Source organism: Protopterus annectens, chromosome 6.part1 (assembly GCF_019279795.1).
Source record: "Protopterus annectens isolate FY-2018-M chromosome 6.part1, PAN1.0, whole genome shotgun sequence".
NCBI lineage: Eukaryota > Metazoa > Chordata > Ceratodontiformes > Protopteridae > Protopterus > Protopterus annectens.
Window position 1 is genome coordinate 465,872,141 of NC_056738.1, and position 20,814 is coordinate 465,892,954.

At 37.8% G+C, this 20,814-nt stretch overlaps 1 protein-coding gene across 1 annotated transcript in view; it reads left to right on the forward strand.

Annotated features, from left to right (window-relative positions):
- The window catches only part of KLC2 (kinesin light chain 2), a 1,052,962-nt gene that overhangs the window by 927,211 nt on the left and 104,937 nt on the right, over positions 1-20,814 (forward strand). The window contains exon 14 of the mRNA XM_044075888.1: positions 12,968-13,123. Within this exon, the coding sequence (XP_043931823.1) occupies positions 12,968-13,123 (156 nt within the window). The remainder of the gene's footprint in view (positions 1-12,967; positions 13,124-20,814) is intronic.

The following is a 20,814-nucleotide window of genomic DNA, read 5'->3' on the forward strand; positions in this document are numbered from 1 at the left end:
CTCACCAGTCCTGGCTGCAAGTGTGCGGTCTGTCTGGGTCTCCCCCAGGCTACCAGACCCACATGCTTGTCTCCAAGCCTGACTGTGTGTAACTGCATGAACACACAGTACTGCATTATCAAAATCATTCCCTATCAGGACATCTGCAGGGATATCATCAAACACACCTACTTGCTGTCTTCCTTTTCCACCCTCCCAGTCAAGGTGGACCCTAGCCAAAAGTATTTGGAATGGGGTCTCTCCCCTAAAGCTCTGACTGAAGTAGACTGCCCAGGCAAGTAGTGCTCCTCTATAACCATTGCAGGCTTCACAATGGTTATGTCAGAGGCTGTCTCTCTCTTAGTAGTGGTCTCTTTGCCATTCACTAAGATAGGATATAACATCTTGTGGTAGTTTGGTACATTAGTTGTTTCAAGACAACCTACTGTTGGCATTTTGTCATTCCCATGTACTGGCTGTCCCACCTTTGGTTCCCCACCTTGCCTCCATGGACATTTATATGCTACATGGCCCCACTGTTTGCATTCAGAACGTTTAACCCTAGGTCCTGGGTATGTACCTGGACTAGTGGCTTCCCCTACTACTGGCAGATTCTGTTGGGGCAGTCTGGACTGCCCACCATGGGTTCCTTTAGACCCGTGAGCAGCACTGGGTGTCCCTTTCTTGTGCAGGAATGCCCTGCTTGCTTTGGTATAGGTCTCCCTTCTTCCCCAACTCATCTACAGTAAAGCATTGTCTATCAGCTAACCAGATCCTTATATCCTCAGGCAAAGTGCTAAGAGCTTGTTCCCTCACCAAAGTTCTGCCAGCTCTTCAAAAATGGTGACCTGACATCCACTCACCCATCTATGAAAATAAGTGCTTAGTTCAGCAACATATTCACACACTTTCATCTGCCTTGTGTCTATGCACACAAAACGTTTTCCTATAAGCTTCAGGTGTTAGCTTAAAAAATTCTAGTAAACAGTTCTTTACAACATTGTAATCTAAAAAGCATTATCAGACAGTTTGGATAGAACAGTTACAGCTTTACCATGGGGTAAGGGGGTTATGAACCGTACCCAGAGCCCTTTGTCAACTTTATAGTGTTTACAATACCCTCTCAAACATACGAGTGAAACTATCAAAATTATCCCCCTCTGTAAACTGTGGAAGAAACTTACTGACCTTTGTTGCTTCTGGGGTTCAGTTACTCCCTTTCCCAATACCTCCATGACTCTGGCAAAGAGCCAGCATCTCCTTTTCATGTTGCCTTTGCCACTCCTCCTCCTCAGCTTCCAGGTGTAGCAGTTTCTCATTCTCCTCAGTCTCTAGATGCCTCAGTCTCTCTGCTGCTTCTATTTCCAAGTGCTTGGCCTCCAACTCAAGTCTCTTTAACTCCAGATAGATTTTTAAGTCCTCTGTAGAAAGGTCGAGCTCTCCATTCTTTGAGTGTTGTACATCTCCACAGCCAGTCTAATCATCATTCTGATTGCTATTCTCAGATGCAGCTGTGACTAAAGCTGCAGTCATGTCTGATTTAGTCAGGTTTCCATGCACCCGTCCTTTAGCCTGGCACATCTCAGCCAACTGGCTCCTTGTCAGCTTGCCATACTCCTCTGCTGACATGCTTGCCCACTCTCCCTGACTGACTAAGCTAAGAAAAGAAATAAAACAATTGTGATATGAGCTCTGAATGTTCACTGCTTGGCTGATTTAGAATACAAAAACACCTTCAGTGATCACTGTACACAAACTACAGGAATTTAGTATCCACATCACTACAAGCCAATTAATATGTGATGTGGCTAACTCGCCGCTATCAACCAATTAATATTTGATCCAGACATCTCATCACTGCCGACAATTAATATGGGATGCCAGTGCACTGGTCCAGTAGTCAAGGAGCCTCAGTCCTCACCACTAACACCAGTGAGGGACATGCACATTGGGAGGATGACAAGTACACACACAGTAAAGTACAATTTCCCTTAAGAGCACACGGAGATCACCGTCAGTCTGGGGCTGGTTTCTCCCCTTTTTTCTCCAGATCCCCAGTAAGACTTCCCACTGGCACAGCTATAGAGTGGAGTCCTTATCCAGGGTTCCAAGCCAAGTCCTCCCAGCACTCTGTCTGTCCCACCAGTGCTTTGTGTCCCTGCCCAAGTAGCTGACACACACGCACACTTTGAAATGTGATTTATGCACAAACACACACCTGGGGAAGGCTGGCACAGGTTTACTAGCTATGCCCCCCATCTGCAGAGACCGTAAGGCAGTTAGCACTGCCACCAGAACCCCTACTTATCAGCTACTGTAAGGCCCTTCCCAAAGGGTGACCGATTCCACTGTGTAATGTTACTCTTCTCCAAATGGTAAGATTGACCAAACTTTTAAGGCTATTCTAGAGTGGCCTATACAATATCACCAAATACCTTCAAGTATTCTAAGGACTTGAATATCCATAAGCAAACCAGCCACAATTAAAAGGTTTACATTTATTTAATAATAAATAATAAAAGCACAAGACAGTACTCATTAATTCAACACATTGACAGTAGAGTTCACAATCACAGGAAATACTTTAAAATAACATAGTAGGACAGTCTCACATATCTATAGAAAACATCTGCACTAATCTTGCTATATTCCTATCTCTCTCTAAGAGAAACTATGTTCTAAGTAACTTAATTACAGAGCAGAGTAAGGCAAAGTGCTGGTGAGTTGTTAACAGGTCCAGAACAAAATGCACTCTTTCTCTCTGAGATTGTTCTTAAGTGGGTCTATATTAAATAATCAAACTTTCAAAAGTTTGAATGTCATATGGTCGACACCATATGATCGAATTTTAAAAGTTCGAAAATCTAATTAAAAAAAAAACTACACAAATAACCTACCTGAACGTTTTAAGCAGGGGGGCAAGCCCCCCCCATACACCCGTGTCCCACCCCCCCCGCTCTTTAAATATACCAACTCCGAGATCACACTACAGTGCAGAAAAGGGAAATTTCCCCATTCCGCTCTGTACAGAGATCTTTGTTAAAATGTTCAAATTTTCAAAAATGTAATCGTATGATGTCGACCATGTGACAGTCGAACTTTTGAAAGTTTGATCATCCAATATAGACCCTTCTTAAGTTTATAATACACATTACTGTTGTGTTAGCTAGATGACCTCACTATTTGACACTTGCATCTAGTTCCAAGGCTAAACAGATACCAACAGAATTTATCATGCCTCTATGAAAAATTATTATCTCTTAGAAGCTGACACTTCTCTGAAGTTTGCCAGAAACTGGAAGTCATAAAACAATTACCTTGGAAACCTGTAATTACCTCTGTTTCAAACAACTGAAAGAATTTCCGGCTGCAGACAGTCTGATTTCTAGTTCTAGTAAACACACAAATAAAATTATTTATTTTCTCAGAGTTTGCAAGTTAACTCTGTGTATTCCAACATTTACTATGAAACCAAGTCAAGCATACAAATCATATTACTGTTCACAAATGACATAGAATTATTTACAACATTTTATCTAGCTGGGCTAGCAGTGTCACAGAGTGTAACAACTGAAATAAAAGGCTAGAAAAAAATGGAAAAAACTTTAAACAGATATTCTGATGAGATGAAAAAAACTGCAAAAAAAACAGAGGTCAAAATTTAAGAAAAGGCTAACTATGAGACTGTTCAAGAAGAGATGTTTTAGGAAGTAATAGAACTAGAGGACAGAGTACGTAGGGAAAACCTGAGATTTTTTGCTGTACCAGAGAAGCTAGAAGGAACAGACTGTATTAATTTTATGAAAGCACAAAAAAGCAACTGGACTGGTATTCCACAGCAGTAGTTGTTAATTGAAAGGGCACATAGTGTGTATGCTCCAAACCTGGCTATGAGAAAGCAACCTAGACCTTTAATAGTAAAGATGCAATCCTACTAGCAAAAGAAGTTCATTTTGGCAAAACTGTGGCAGAAGGACAAAGTACTAAAAGTGGGAGACAGTGGCAGAGTATTTGTGGAAAATAATTACTCACTGTACACCAGGCAGATGAGGAGTACCTTTATTTCACTATTTGGGGAATGTGGAGAAGCAGGCATAAGACTCAAACTCCTATGCCCAGCATCCTTCAAAATATTCTTTCCTGGAGGGACCAAATCATTTTTTATGTAGTACATGCTAAGGAGAAAATACAAAAGTTTGTCAAAGTGAAACAGAGGGAGAGTCTGCTTCTCCTTATGGTAATAAAGATCACGGAGAGACTGTGCCAGTGAAACCTTTCCAGTGTTTCAATGGAAAATGCTTGAGAGAAGGAAAAAGACACAAGAATTGACTAGAAGAATAGAGAGTACATTGGAAATTAAGCAGAGACAGGATTTGGGAGATGAAGATGAACAGGAATAAAGCCAATAACATGGAAATTTACACATGGGATTACAAATCAATAATTACATTTGTGAAGCATTACAGCACAACAAAATCTGGAAGCATTGGACTTTGAACTTTGTTAAACTTGTAGGAGAATCTAAAGTATATGCCATAATTCGTGTCATTAATGTTCAGAAAAATACTTGAGAGGGGAACAGGAGGGAAAGTTAAATGTAAACAAAAAATTTTTTTTCTTAATAGTAATATTTTGATAGTACATGATTTTCTTTGCATGCTATGAAGTAAAGTTTTATCAGATATTTTAAAGTGTAATTGGGATACCAATGTAAACAGGTGCTCCTGTCTTTTTTTTTTTCTTTCTCCGTTCTTCTCTCTTTCTCCTTGTTCAGCTTTATGAAATGTAGGCACTGCAATGTAAAAAAATTCTGGTCAAAAGAGCATTACAATAGAAAAATTGATGTACTTTTATTCATTCTTACATAGGGGAATGACTGGATTAAGGCCCTTAGCTTGATCTAGTAACATTTTTAAGAGAAGGTGAGTAAATGAAAAAAAACATTGAATATTATAAAGCTTTTTTCTAGCAAATACATTTATGCTTAGTAGCAACTCTGTATCTGGTCCTCATGTCTCCATGGAGACAATCTGATAAAGTGAAATGGCTTGGAGATAGTTTTCTGAAAGCATTCAAGTGTTTTCCCAGCTAGGAGAGCTATAAAGATAAGACAAAATTAGACAGCGCTACGAACCACAGGCTGCACCAAGCGTCTTATCATAGATAACATTCTTTTAGGTTAACTCAAGTATGTGAGTGTGGCTGTCAGTTTTGGGACACTTATTCCTGTTAGGAGAGTAAAACTTCAGTATTTGAAGATGTACACAGTTTTCTGTGTTAATATTAAGTTAATACATTTTAGTGGGGTATTTGTGTGTTTGTAAGATGTGATATAGGCTCAAATGGATATGACAAGAAACAACTGTATAAAAGCTCAACCTGCAAAGAGTGTATGCATGTAACACAAAAGCTGTAATTAGATATTTCACAAAAAAGCTGTTACACATAATAGGTGGGAATAATAACTTTTTAACAAAATGATGCTTTCTGTAATGTCTTTATGTCAATGGCCTCACAAATGAAATACAAAAAAAAAGAGAGTAGTGAACTATATTAAAAAACGTAGAGTGCAAATAGATATGCTACAGGAGACGCACTTGGAAAGAACTGAACATGTGTATTTGATAGAGGGAGGTTTTCAGGATAGTTATTCAGTGGAGTACCTGGGACAAAGGAAAAGAGGAGTACTTATATTATTTGCAGTAGAAGCTCCAGTAGTGATAGAAAAGGATAAAAATGTAATTATCGTACATTTGTAATACTAAGAGGCTACTAGCAAGGGAGGAGGATTACACCAGCATGTATTTATATTCCACCTACAACTACTGTAAGAGAGCTTAAGAAAATTCTGGGAGGAATAATCAACTTTCAACAAGCAATATTACTTATAGATGGGGACTGGAATTTGATTTGTAGCAGTGAAGATATGTCTTGGAGGCCCAGAAAGGAAATTATAACCAAGGAGGGTAGATTTTTGAACAACTTTATGAAGATGTTTGGCAGGGGAGGTGTGAATTCAGTACTAGGAGTTTGGAGCAAATTACAAATTATTCCCCAAGATCAAAAACTGGGCTAGACTAGACAGAATTTACATTTCACAGGAATGTTTGCATTTAATTGAAAGTCTTGATACACACCCAATAACTGTTTTAGATCATACGCCAGTATTAACTAACATAAAAACACGGGGTAATGAAGTAAAAATGAGACACTGCAGCTTTCTCACCTGTCTGTTGAAAAGAGAAGAATTTAAGGATGGGTAGTGGAAATTTTTCAGGAGTTATTAGAGAAGATAGAAATTTCTTTTGAAAATATAGCTAGTGAGTGGAATAAAATTAAAGTAGAGTTTAAAAATTGGGTGGAAACAAAAGAAAGGGAAATATGGTTAAGAAGTAACAAGAATTAGAGGGACTGACAAATGTTTAAGTGTTGCAGAATACGGCAAATTTCTCAGAACAAGAAACGGAGGAACTGCAGAATGCTAAACAGAAAATAAGGCATTACCTCAGTAATGTGCATGATTTTGAAAAATTGCTGTTAAGCAACTGATTTTGGATAATAACTCTAGAGCTCAAAAACTTTTAGCACAACAATTCAGGCAACAGAAAGTAGAAAGGGCTGTTGCCAAGCTTAGAGAGCCAACAACAAGGAAGATAATGAGATCCTGTAAAGGTTTTAGAAATATGTTGGAAATTCTATGAAAGCCTGTGTAAAGCAGGGAAATGTGGAAATCAAGAAAAGGTACAAATGGAAATTTTATGAAATAATTAAATATGCCAAGGTTAGAGGCTCAATTACTAAGAGGATAGGAGGAGATAAGATAAAAATGGTGAGGTTTAACCAATCCACAGGAAAGTCCCCAGAAATAGATGGTATTCTAGTGGAAGTTTAGAATCAAGGAGGGAAAAACTGATACAGAAAGGCAAGTATGGAAGGCTTTAACAGTATATTAAGAGGAAGCGAAGCATTAGCATTCAAAAGAAAGAGGTGATAGCTGCACTATCTAATGAGGGCGAAGATCTATTGGATCCAGCTTCATACAGGTCCATTTCAATGCTAAGACATTATTATAAAGTGTTTATTTCTATAATGTCTAAAAGAATGGCAAAAGTGATGCCAAACTTGATAGATGTAGATCAGTGTGGTTTTGTGGAGGGGTGGCAAACATTTGTCAGCATTAACAGAACATTGATGGCCCAGAGGAAGCAGAATGTAAGAAAATGCATGGTTGTTGGTGGGGTCTGGATGAAGAGAAAGCATTTGACAAGGTAAGCTGGAACTTTATGATCAGCACAATGGAAGTATTTGCATTCTCTGATAAAATTATAAGGTTGATTAGGATAAATGAGGGATCGGAGGTGAAAATTAATGCATGTGGCTTCCTCTCTGATAATTTGTGCTTGAGCAGAGGAACCAGGTAGGGGTGTCCTTTTCCCCCTTTATTTGCATTATATTTAGAACCAGTGGCAAAGAAAATAAGGGACTCAGAAATTCAAGGATATAATTGATGTGGTAGTCAAGAAAAGTCACCTCTATTTGCAGATGATATTTTATACCTGATAAAACCAGAAAAGGGCATTTCGATGTTGAAGAAAATTTTGAGACCATTTCAGATCTTTTCGGGATCCAAAATTAATGAAGCTAAAACCATGGCAATAGTAGTAAATTATGTACCCGCACACAAATTGGTTCAGCAATATAAATATTAATGGGGGCATGATAAAATGAAGTACTTAGTAGTATAGTTTAAAATGATTCTGGTGTGGCAGCTAGGGATACGTGGAAAGAGACTAAACAAAAGATAATACAAAAACTGAGAAATTGGAAGCTCTGTTATATAGAAATGGATAGTAAGATACAAGCAGGTAAAATGTGTTTAGTCCTTTTAGTCTTATACACAGGTCAGGCATATTTGATCAACCAGAGTAGAAGTTGTGCATAGCAATTAATGAAGAGCCAAGAGATTTATCTTGGAGGGAAGACAACAATAGTCAGGTGAGATAAGCTGATTCGTCCATTAGAACATGGCAGATTGCATTACCCGATTTGAATGGGTATTTCAGAGCAGCACAGTTAAGCCTCCTATACATAGCACAAGCAGAAAACTATAATTTAAAGTGGAAAGAGATGATGGTGATGAAACAGGGGGGAAGCTCAAGAAACAGGGAGAGACTGGGATTTTGGATGCAGACCTGTATGGAGAATAACAGTAATCATAAAGACTATTATATTTATAAAGTAGCAGAATGTATTCTAAGAACTAAAGAAGATTCTGCTGATAGAGATGACTGCAATTAAGGATACAGACAATAGGCATGGTCGTGGAATTTATTGGAGAAGACTGACAAAGGAACAAGTTATTGAGAGCAAATAATTAGAGAGGGAAAGGTAGTAGAATGGGAAGATACCAAGAATTTATTTGAATTGCAGGTTGGAGATTGCCTTCCCTATCAAGGATTGACATCAGAGTATAGGCAAAGAGAAAGAAGCAGGAGGTTCCTAACTGAAAGACTAGCACTGGTAGAGTTTTAGTAGAATCTAGAACAGGAGCTGCTGTTAAGAAATGAGTAATTAGTAGAGCATATAAAATATTGCACAGTAACTATAAGAATCAATCAGAGGAGGCTAGAAAGGATTGGGAAGAAAGACTGGATAAGCAATATACAAAGAACCAATGGGGATCATATATGTATGTCTTGCAGATATGCAACAAAATCTGAAGGATTTAGGATCTTTGCATGGAAGTGTCTACATAGGTAATTTTATTCCCCAAGTAGACTCCAAAGTATTTTCCTAAGGTAGACAGCAAATGTTGGAGTGTGATAGGGAAGAGAAAGGTAATTGGGAACATGTTTTCTGGGAGTGTAATGAGTTAGTAGACTTGAAAGATTCCTTTCATCAGAGATACTGGGTGTGCAGATTGGTATATCTAGGGAAATGATTTTGCTGAGCTGTGATACAGAATCAGAATTACCTACACACATAGTAAGGCCTTGCTGAGTTTAATTCTGGTGGTTGCCAAAAAAGCAATTACTAGAGAATGGAAATCACAGACTAAACTAACTGTACTAGAAATAGTGAATATAGTAACAGAGGTAAAATAACTTGAAATAGGATCTTTAGAAAAGGGTAGGAGCAAATTCTGTAGGAAAAAATGAGAATTGTGTGAACCAATACATACAGGGGAGGAATGAGGTTTAAAAGAAGGCAGGACTTAAGTGAGCTATGTAATGTTTGACTATCAATGATTGGGTAGATGATAACTGATGTATAATATTTGCAACTAGAATTATGTCAGTGTGGTTTGTTTTCATTCATGTAAATGTATGATTGCCTATATCATAAGTGATGATTTCATAAAGATTTTTCTTGTTCAAAAAATGATAGGTCTAATGGATGCTGAATACAGTGAAGCAATAACTTCTGTGGCCATAGATGCTGTACCTTAGTTTATAAGGTACACAGCATAGAAAGGTTTCCTCACTACTGCAGACACATGACGGTCAACAGCTATATTACTGTGTGTGTGTGTGTGTGTGTGTGTGTGTGTGTGTGTGTGTGTGTGTGTGTGTGTGTGTGTGTGTGTGTGTGTGTCCAAGTCACTGACTACTGGGTTAACTTTTAGGGGTGCATTGTGAGTATGATAGTTATTGAGGTGGATGACTTCCCGAAGGATACTATTGTGTATTTCTTGGCATTTAATTTTAGTCCATGTCTCTGACACAAGTAATTTGTCCATGTCAGCCCTTCCTAGAGAGCGTTAGTGTTGGTGGGGGATTCTATGATTGCTTCTAATTTGCAATCATCTGCAGATTTGGTCAACCAGAGGCCAATGCCACTGGCTTTTACTTCAGAGAAGTAAATTGCCAAAAAAAAAGAGTCTTTGTAGTGGTAGATTCCCCAATTCTTACTTCCTGGGTCCTGTCTGTGGGCCAGTTAGCTATCCACCTGGTGACACATAAGGATTTATACCTAACGTCTTGAGTTTATCAACAATGTTTGAGTGGGGTATTTTTTTACATGCTTTGACCAGGTCAAGGCAGGCAGTGTGAACTGTTTTGCCCTCATCCATGACTTTGATGGCCTTCTCAAAGAAGTCCACCAGGCTGAGTAGGCATGACCTGCCCTTAACCAAACCAAATTGGGTTGGGTCCAATGTTTGGAGGCTTACTATGACATTATTGATCATTTCCATGATAATTCTTTGCATGGCTTTGTGTATGAGACTACTGAGACTTATGGGTCTGTAGATGGCCCACCTTTGTGAAGAGGGATAACTGTTTCTGTTCTTCATTATTGAGCCATGAAGCCTGTTTGGAGGATACAGTTATATAGCAGTTCCACTGGGCCTGATGAAACACGTTTCATGCTGTTTAGAAGGTATCCTGGGATATTGTCTGGACCTGGCCTTAGAGCGAACATTGCAGACGTATTCCCTGGTGAAAGTAGGAGGAGTTACATTTGATGTTATTTCCTGATGGGAGTTCGGGGGGGAAGGGTAATGTAGAGTTGAATTTGTCTGCCAGTATGTTTGCTAGATCCTCTGGCTCAGTGTAGGTAGCTCCATTATCAGTGAGGTCTGCATATGATGGCGTATTGCTTTTGAGGTTGCAGACATAGCTAAAGAATTGCTTGTAGTTGTCTGTGCACTGGGAGGCCAAATATATCTCAAATTTGGCTTTAGTAGACTACATGTCCTCTTGACTTGTTTAGTTTGATGAGAGTACATTTTATCCAGCTGGGTGCTACACCTAATTTTTGCCATGATTTTCTTCCTTCTGTTATGCAGCCTATTGATGAGATTCCACTAGGGTGGTTTGTTTTTTTGAGTTAGTTCTGTACTACTACCTGGTGGATACAGCTGCCTCTATACTGCTATTTACATGCTTTGTATAGGGTTTCTGTGAACAGTTCTGCATAGGCAGCAGTGTTCTCAGGGTTTATGAGAGCTTGAAATGTTGCCATGTTATTGTTTAATTGCAGGAAGTTCGCCTTAGAGTAGTTCCTTTACTTTCTAGGGCTACCATTTTGTGGACTGACGTTACCAGAGCAGGCATTACACTAGGTGGTGTGCAGCACTTTTCCATATTAGTAAGGACCTGATTTGATTTGATTTATTTTATTTTATTTTACATTTGTTTACTAGGAGTTGTCCACTGGATTAGAATGAGCCCGTTTTCATACAACATACAGTAAAACTGACATTAATACAACAAACAACTAAGTCACAAATTGGAGTAAAACTACTATTAGCTACAGCAAGTTAATATTACTTATCAATATACAATACGTTTGCACCCCGGGTCGGCATATTGACAGGTTGGTTCAGGAAATTTGTGTTTATAAAATCCAGTAGTGTCTGTGCCTGTACGTTTGGTATCATATGAGATTCCCAGTTAATAGTGGAGTAATTAAAGTCACCCTTGAATATGGTAGTGTGTTGGATGGTGAGTGCTTTCAATAAGCTTAAATACATGGTATGGATTTCATGAGTCGTAGAGGAGGACTATAGTTTGCAAGGAAGCGGTATGGAATTTTACCTGTGGTGATTTGAACATGGAGAAGCTCAAGTGCATCTTCCTGTTTGAGCAGCCTTGAGGTATATTTATTTTTGATTTAAACTGATACACCTCTACCTTTAGTCCATTTGTGTAGTAGCTAGTCTAAATGGTGAAAGCATTATAGCCTTGTACTGTTGGTGTGCTGTCTGAGATTTTAAACAATGTATCAGTGACTGCATGGATGTCAACATCTTCTAGAGTGGGAAGAGCGTGTAAGGAGTGGAGTTTATCGTTTAGACTCCTAGCATTGAGCAGTAACACCTTTAGATTTTCTTGATTTTGATTTGCTATGTCAGAAGTAAAGCATTATTAATGGCAGTATTAGCTAATATTCAAAATCCAAGAGGGGAGAGGTGCAGGCAATCCCCGGCAAAGCGGCTTGGTGTGTTTTGCCTTTTTTCATATGTAACTGATTTATATAGGAGTCCTTCAGAAAGTTTTATAAAAATTACGAGTAGATTAGCATAGTTCTACAGAATAGGATGAGTTAGTAAACCTTTTTCATATTATTGTTAATGTGTGTGCCATTCACTTCCTCAAGGAATGTATTCTGTCAATCTAAACATTGTTGCCCTGACACAGTGGCTGGATGTTTTGTTTTGCAATTTCAGTGACAGTGTTTCAGGAGTGGCTTGTCCAAGGAGTTGGGGACAACATAACCATTCGGTTACTGCTTTTGTGTCTCCACGAGGTGCAGAATTGAAGAATGTTGAAGTCTTTCTGACTTCATCTGAGAATGATGGCACAGACAATCTTATTTAGAACAGCTGAACTATAAGAGGGCAAACAAATGAATACATTCTAGTCTTTTGTAGCACTTCCTACCTTTTTTCTGGGCAAACTAAACTAAATCTGATTTCACAGGTGGACTGTAAAGTTCAACCCTCAATCAAAGTTCTGTTTGATAATGGCACTGCCTGAAAACCATACTGGGACTAACCAAACCTGTTGTAATGGTGTGCACAAAGTTATCTTTGTATCTTGGTTGCAGACTAGAGAAACTCCACCATAGATGAATACCACAGGTCAAGGATGTAGTGAGGTAATGGAGGAAGGGTAACTAATAAGGAACTTGTCAGATCTTTGAAATGCATCATTACACCTACAGACTCTGTGCTATACATATTTTATGTAGACTCCAGGAAGATAAAATACAAAGTCTGATGACTTTGCACCATTATGAACTTGGAAGTTGTATCAGAATCCAGTGCTGTATACCTTGTACACCCTGTTATGGTTATAAAGTGATTCTTAGTAGCTTTGTTGGGGAGGAAAATTGCGTTAACATATTGTTCATCTGCCAAGTTGTTTTAGTGTCTGATGACCTGTCATGGCCTGTTGCATTTTTAGTTTTATTCTACCCAGTTCTTATTTATTGATTAATTATGCCATGTTGTACTTGGTAATTTACATTTGCCCTTTTAAAGGTAATCGATGCGATAAGCCAAACAAAAGTAGTGGATCTTTTAAAAGATGGAAGCAACCAAAGTCGTAAACAGAGTCGAGGTGGCCTTAATGGATCTGCAGTTAAATGTGAGAATGGTAACGACAATGAAGATGGGACAACAGCTGAATGGTCAGGGGTGAGTGTTTGTGTGTTACCTTTTCTGCCTTATATGGAGTGATTAACAAAGGAGATAAAGCTTGTCAAAGCTGAAACCTGACTTGCAAATTTTGGTTGTTGATTTTTATGTTATTTATGTGCATTTTTAAAATGCATTAACAAGGCAACTATGTTGAACCAGTGTGTACTTCTGAGACCTGAACATGCCCAAAGATGCATTTATGTTTTCTGAAGTAGTGAAATGAGAAATGGTCAGCTTCTATTCCCCACTGCATCAGAAGACTATTTTAATTTCATATCTTTTCTCAAGGAACATTAGAAGTGGTTTTAGTGTTATTTTTTCTTCATGAAATCTGCCGAGCTACAAAAAAAACACTGCACAGGTAGTCAAAGGCATTACACCCTCTATGTGTGTGATCCGTATGCCTTAGTAAAGGACATGCACACTGCCTAAGCTTCAAATTCTTTCCTGCATCTCACTTTGTCAAGATTTCTTCCTTGTAACTTCCTTTCATAAAGTAGTGCTTATTTGGAACTGGAGGCAAAAGTCTTCTAGACTGTCTACATGTACCAGTGGCAATCAAATACTGAAGCAAGGTTAATGCCATGTCTTTGTGGTTGCTTTTATGAGCTCTACATAATTGTGAGATAGGACCTGTAGTTTAACCTCGCTGCATACTACTGCTAACAGTGGAAGTTAATCTTGTTTACAACACCTTACCTAGCAAAGATGGAGTCATTTTATGGCAGTAGAAAGTGTGTTGCTTGAAAGAACAGTTGGAAGACCCACCAACAAAGGTATCCAGGATGAAGCACTGTGACGCACGTTTAGAAATGCACTGAGAGGCATAAGCTAGCCAAGTTTAGTCTTGTTGGTGACGTCCACCACCCTTGAGACAGTTACTGCCGCTTCTTCTGCAGAAACTTCAGTTTCTGGGTCACTTAATGCAAGTAAAAAATAAATTCACCAGGAAAAGAAGAAGCAAAAAAACATGAATTAAATAGCAAGTAAAAACTCTGGTTATTTGTTATGCAAATGAGGCTTTAATATTTAGCAAGACAGGCTTTAAGTAATGAATTTATCTATAAAAGGGTAGAGACAGCTATCAACATTTTGCCTCCCCTTTCTTCTGTTCTGAAATCACCAAGTAAAAAAGGAGGTTGTATATGGAAAAGCATTTGCCAGTGTCTGCATGCTTTTGAAGTTTTAAGACTTGCAGTGCTTATTTTCAGCAATAAGAAAGATTGTATAGTTGTCACTTTTCAGTCCTTTTCAAGCTTTTACATGGCATGCTTCTCTCATGTACCTATGAGTTGCAGTTCAAGTTTAGCAAAATGGTTTTTGCTGGTCATTCTTAGTAAACGTGAGCTGTTTAAGATTTAAAGGATAGTCATTAAAGACCTCTGTGTCCATTTCTTATCTGCCACACTGGATGTGATAACTGCTTATCGCTGGGCTTGTAGCTTAGTCTGCATAATTTAACTTTATTGTTGCTTCCGCTTGCTCACTGGGATGCCTTCTGTTGAGTCTGCATGTGATCCATATACTTGGGTGAGTTTTCAGTGTGTGTGTTTCAGTTTTCTCCCATATCCCAAAGATATGCCACAGGTGAAGTGGCAGTTCTCCCTTGTGTGTGTGTATAAACATACACGTACTTGTGTATGTGCAATTGTGTGTTTATTCTGCAGAAGACTGATGTCCAGCCCAGCGTTAGTTTCTGTGTCCTGTGCCCACAGAGTGCTAGAATAGGTTATGGTTTCCCCATAAGGTTAGCGCTTTCATCTGGTGTCAATCACCAGACTTCATCAGACAATATTATAAATCACAACCCTTCTTAAAATTTTTGTCTGAAGTCTGGTGATTGACACCAGATGAAAGCGCTAACCTTGTGTTAAATAAAAACTGTTTGCTGACGTATTATCACTGTTTCCAGTTTTGTGTGCTGATTTTTTTCTGGATTTACTAGTTTGGTTTGTTACCGAAAGCAGGTACCGTGCATTCGCAAGATGATACTTATTTTAATACAACTCCTTCGGTTTTTAAGGAGAGTAGTAATGCACAGGACTGTGTACTTTTACCTGCTTCTATTTCTAACAACGAGCAAACGCATTTGAGAACTATTGGGAATTAACACCCACAGAGTACACTCGATGTGTGGCTAGGTAAGAGTGTACCATATGGGCAGGATGCTGTCAGCGTAGACAATACGGGCAACAGTTTTACTAATTTCAAAAACAAACTTGTTGAGTATAAAAAACTACAGCAAGAGAATTTCTACCTCGCTGAATGTCTCAAAAACTGGCAGGTCCCTAAAGGGCTATGAACCTGGAAGTTCCCGACAGGTTTAATTCCGCATTCCTTGTTCCACCAAGAATGTTTGGCGTTGTTTGACCGGCACGGTTGGTCCAGGTATCTGAGGAAATACGTGTTTTATATGAAGAAATCTAAAAAGGAGGACTTCATGAAAGGGATCGGCAGCAATATGATGCTACCTTTAAACAAGTAGACATCATTATTTCCATCATTGCTAGCCAAAAAGCTAGAAAACTTGAACGAGACAAAAAGGCCTATGCAACAGGAAGAGCGTATCCTGCACCACCAATATTAGGATTAACACTACAACAACCAGTGGGGAACCCTTGGGAGCTGAGGGCACCTACTCTGATAGGGTGGATGCCCCTTTAGATGAAACAGGCCTAAGGAGATTGGAATGACTGAGAAACTGGAAACGAAACAGGAAACCATATCTGCAGACAGTAACTTGGAACCAGCAGAACCAGAGGAATGGGGGCCAATATTCGATGAGGTGCCAACAGAGGTGACTTTTAAAAATAGGAAACCATTTATAATTTCCAGTTTTCTTAATGACTTTAAAATTTACAATTATACTAACAGAGTTTTTTTAGCATCACATGCTGAATTATTTAGCAAAGGTTACAACTTTGTTCCTAGTAAACACAGTGATTTGGGGGAACTAATAGGGGATCTTAATGTATATGAGAAATTTAAACTTAAAATATTTACATAGAAATGACCACAGTGATTATAGAGGGCAGGACAATGTATGTAGGATACCAAGTACTTACAACCCAAATATTCATGTATTGTTGAAAAAATTTGAATCTGCTTGTGAAATGGATTATCGTTATTATATTGGTAAAAATAATGTGGACAACAATTTGGATGCCTCTGAACTGGAATTATTGTATGAAATTAGGGGTAGAACCAATAAGAAAGATATATGCGTCCTGATAAAGGTGGGGGAATGGTTGTTTGTTACAAAGATGACTATACACAAAAAATGTTCGATATGCTTTATAGTAGCACTTATAGTGAAACATCTATTAATGAGATGAATATTGCTTTTTCTAGAATTGATTGGGAACTCCTGGATATGACCACACAGGATCAAATTAGTATTGATGAATACAATTATATGTTAAATGAGACTCCTAAAATCTCAGTCATATTCGGAGTTCCCAAAATACACAAACAGCTTATTGACCCACCTTTTCACCCAATAGTTGATTCTGGGTGGTCGAAGACTACATATATAGCTAGTCTGATAGATAAAAAGGTAAAAGAGAAAGTTCAGAGCATTCCTCATCTGTGTAGAGACTCCTGGCATTTTTTAGAAAAATGTAACAGCTTTTAGTGCCTTTTGAGAAACCTGGCACATTTATCACAATAGATGTCAAGGACCTCTGTAGCTGTATTCTACATAATCTAGGACTTACATGGTTCTCTGATTACCTATTTGAAGAATTTGGTTTAGCACAAAGTATTAATAATACATATACTCAATTGATGGAGATAGTTTTAAAGAATAACTATCTACACTTTGATGGCCATCAATTTAAGCAAATGGAAGGGGTCGCAATGGGGTCCGCTTGCGGACCCTTATTTGCGAATATAGTGATGGCCTACTGGGAAAAGCAATTTTTATTTAGGTCTTCTTTTTTTGCTTACATTAAGTTGTACCTATGATATTTAGATGATTTGTTTGTGGCATGGATTGGACCAAGGGATGAAATCACAAATTTTATTACATATCTAAATGAAAGTACCAGTTTTCTCAAGTTCACAGCTAACAGCAATATATATGAGATCTCCTATTTAGATGTATTAATTACTAGATATGGAGACGGGCATATTAAGTCTACTATATTTAGAAAACCCATTCAAACACTATATTACATTTTTCTAGTAGCCATCCAGAACACGTGAAACATGGGATTGTAAAAGGGCAACTAGTCCGAGCTGCCCATATGAATTCTTTTTTTGAAGATTTTTTGAGGGAATGTGACCTTATGGGTAAAATGTTTTTAGATAGGGGCTATCCAACACTATTGATGTATAACATTCAACAAGAAGTAATTAATAAAAGAAAAATAGGTATATACAAACCTATTTTAAATATAACTGAACAAGAAAACCTAGTACAGGTAGCCCCTTTTACAGTAATAGTAACAAACAGTACACCTGACCCCAGGGTTGAAATAGGAGAGGAAATGGGGATCCTAGAAGAAGCAGAAGGTTCCCATAATAATTTTATTATTAAAAAAAATGTTGTCCTTTTGTTTGCACATATTCAAAAGATTGTCATATTATACAAGATGTCATGAAGAAAAATTGGTCCATTCTTATGCAAGAAAAAATAATGTATAATACATTTGGCTTATGCCCTGATACTGTTTTTAGAAAAGGTAACAACTTGAAAAGTTTGTTGGAAAGACCTAAAAAAGTGGACATGTAGGACGTATGTCACCTTGTGGGTTTTGCCAACAATGCAAACATGTTATGAAAACTTCAACTGTTAAGATAGGAGGGAAAGTGATAGATATTAAAGGGAAATATAGTTGTTATACACATGCTGTAGTTTATGTCGGCATCTGTGGCCAATGTAGTGCTTTTTACATAGGTAAAACACAAAGAAAATTAGGTCAACGTATATACGAACTTTTTTATGAAATAAAGCAAAAGGATGAAAAAAATGCACTTATAAACATGTTAAGGCAAACCCAAACCACACTTTTAAATTTGTGGTGTTACCACAGGTAAAGAGTGAAACAAGGGGTGGTCCTTGGAAACTTTTCTTAGAGGACAAAGAGACCTGGCGGCAATTATATTTAAATGCTCATTCACCACCAGGGTTAAATGACATTATATCCATCACAAGTAGGCTGAAGTAGAGTTCTATGGATTTATTTTTATACAGCTTTTATAAATGTTGTACATATTTTATTAAGCAACAACTTGGTTTATATTCTTTAACATGCTTGATTATGAGCATTATTGTCTATATTTAAATTAATGTAATTTCAGAAACAACGTTTGTTGAATAATATATTAACTTTGTATTTAATAATAGGGTAGGTGTAAATATTGATCTAACATTTATATTTATTGTGGTATTTCACTAATTAAAAACTTTTTTACTTTTTTTATTTTTAATTTAAATTTATGAACTGTAACAAAGTAAAACTGGGAATTTTTTCAGTTATGCAGTGATGTACTTAAATACATCAGTTATTCTATTGGTTGATGATTTAATTGGGAAGAGCATTTTAAGAAGGGTTGTGATTTCTAATATTGTCTGATGAAGTCTGGTGATTGACACCAGATGAAAGCGCTAACCTTGTGTTAAATAAAAACTTGTTTGCTGATGTATTATCACTAGTTCCAGATTTGTGTGCGGATTTTTTCTAGATTTACTAGTTTGGTTTTCGTTTTTTGTATTATGGCTTTCCCATGACCTTGAACTGGATTAAGTGGGTAATTGTATAATGAATGAAGGAATGGATGAATAACACTGTTGGCCCCCTTATGCTCAGATCTAAATCCCATACCTATTTTGATAGGGTTTGGATGGACTGGCAGCAGGACTGCTTTACAAAGACTGTAGTAAATTTTACCTTTAGTCATCCAACTCCTATATTTCAAATGTTTCAATTTGTTAGAGCTACTTTTAACAGTGCTGGTTCAAACTGAAACAGTCTAAATTTCCCATGCATGCGGTCTAATGTGGTTTTTTTTATTTTTTTAAGGGGGGGGCTTCTGTTTGCTGTGTATTTACCTAGTGCTGTCAAGCTATGTTGTCTTCCTGTTTCTCTCAAGTTGAGTTACGTATTATCACAACCAGAGTACGAGTAGAGAAACGGCTCAGGTCCAAGCCGTTCTCCTGCTGAAATGTCTTGTTAACGTGTCTTGGGAAGTGGTGTGTGTCACTGAATTGTCATTAAGTACCAAACAAATAAGATGAAGAAACTAAGCGCGGAAATCAAAGCGACGGGTGGTACTTCAGACTGATGTCTTACCGTGACATTGCATACACAATTCTTGAAGGAATACTTGTGCTCAAGTAAGCTTTCTAGTCATACAAGTAACGACACTAATATTGCATTCTACAAACAGTTTGACAGCCACCACCTAATCCAGATGCTTTAGGGTGTACAATATATGCTTAACTATCAATTCAGATTGTCAATTCAATGCGGACAGAACACCGTACATGCATGACAAGATATTTAAGCGTACTTCAACTGCTGACATAAAAAAGCTGTAAAATAACAAACCACTTACTGTTTGCTGCACTTGCACAAACAGTCCTGACCACTAATTCAAGTAGCTATCTTTATATACACTATACAGTAGCTAACTCAAACGATGAATAACGGAAATGCTGACAGGTCTTGAATTTCACAGTCTTTCCTAATAAGTCAAACACTTGTGGCATTTTCCATTGATAGTGTTGCGTGTGAAACATTACGATTTGCATTGTAATGTAATACTACTCTCCTGTAAATTTAAACCTTTGACCTTTTTAACTCAAACATAATGACAGGTCAGTGACACACACACAGTTCCCAAGAAGGTTTCAGTACATATTTTGACAGGAGAACGGCTTGGAAAGGAGCCGCTTCTCATGCTTGTAATTTGGTTGTGATAATACGCAAGTACCGAAATTCAGTACTGGCACATCTTGCTTTGGGGATGCACTACATATGATCTATCACTTTACAGTTGAATTTCAGAGTAACAAACATTAACTATCAGAAATAATCTTGCAATATGAAAGCTTTGAACAGTTTTACAATGTGCATGTAAAATTATGTAATGATGGTAGTCCCCTGCACTTTCCATTTTGGAGGATGGACAGCCTCAGAGAGTTGCTGTAGAAAATCTGTTCTACGCAAAACAGGTAGAGCCATTAAAATGATTTAAGCACTTTCATTCTTCATTATATTTAGAACTTCATCAGAAGTCTCAGAGAGTTGTAGTACCTTGGAGTTGGAGGGAGTACATCGGATTCCAGCAAAATTATGTAATCCCTTTACTCCAAGGTAGTGTGGCCTTTTAAATGTATTTATTTTATTTAAAAGTTTCTGTAGTTGTCAAACACAGAATTTTGTTACAGATAATGCAGTCAGTCAGTTGCAGTTTCAGTCATGAACTGTTTTGAGAATTTCCTTTGCAACGGAGAGGAAGCTTAAAATGCTCTGTCACATTGATTTATTTCCAAAGTGGGCATTCTCAAGTAACTCTACTAGGCCTTATGGGGTCTATATTGCGAAAGTTTAAAATTGCGAACGCTCTAAAGAGTAAAAATGCCAGACCTTGAAATCATTATTGTGGGGGGCTGTGCCCCCCACACCCTCTGCTAAATATATATTCCAACTCCGAGATCGCACTACATTGAGGAAAGGGCA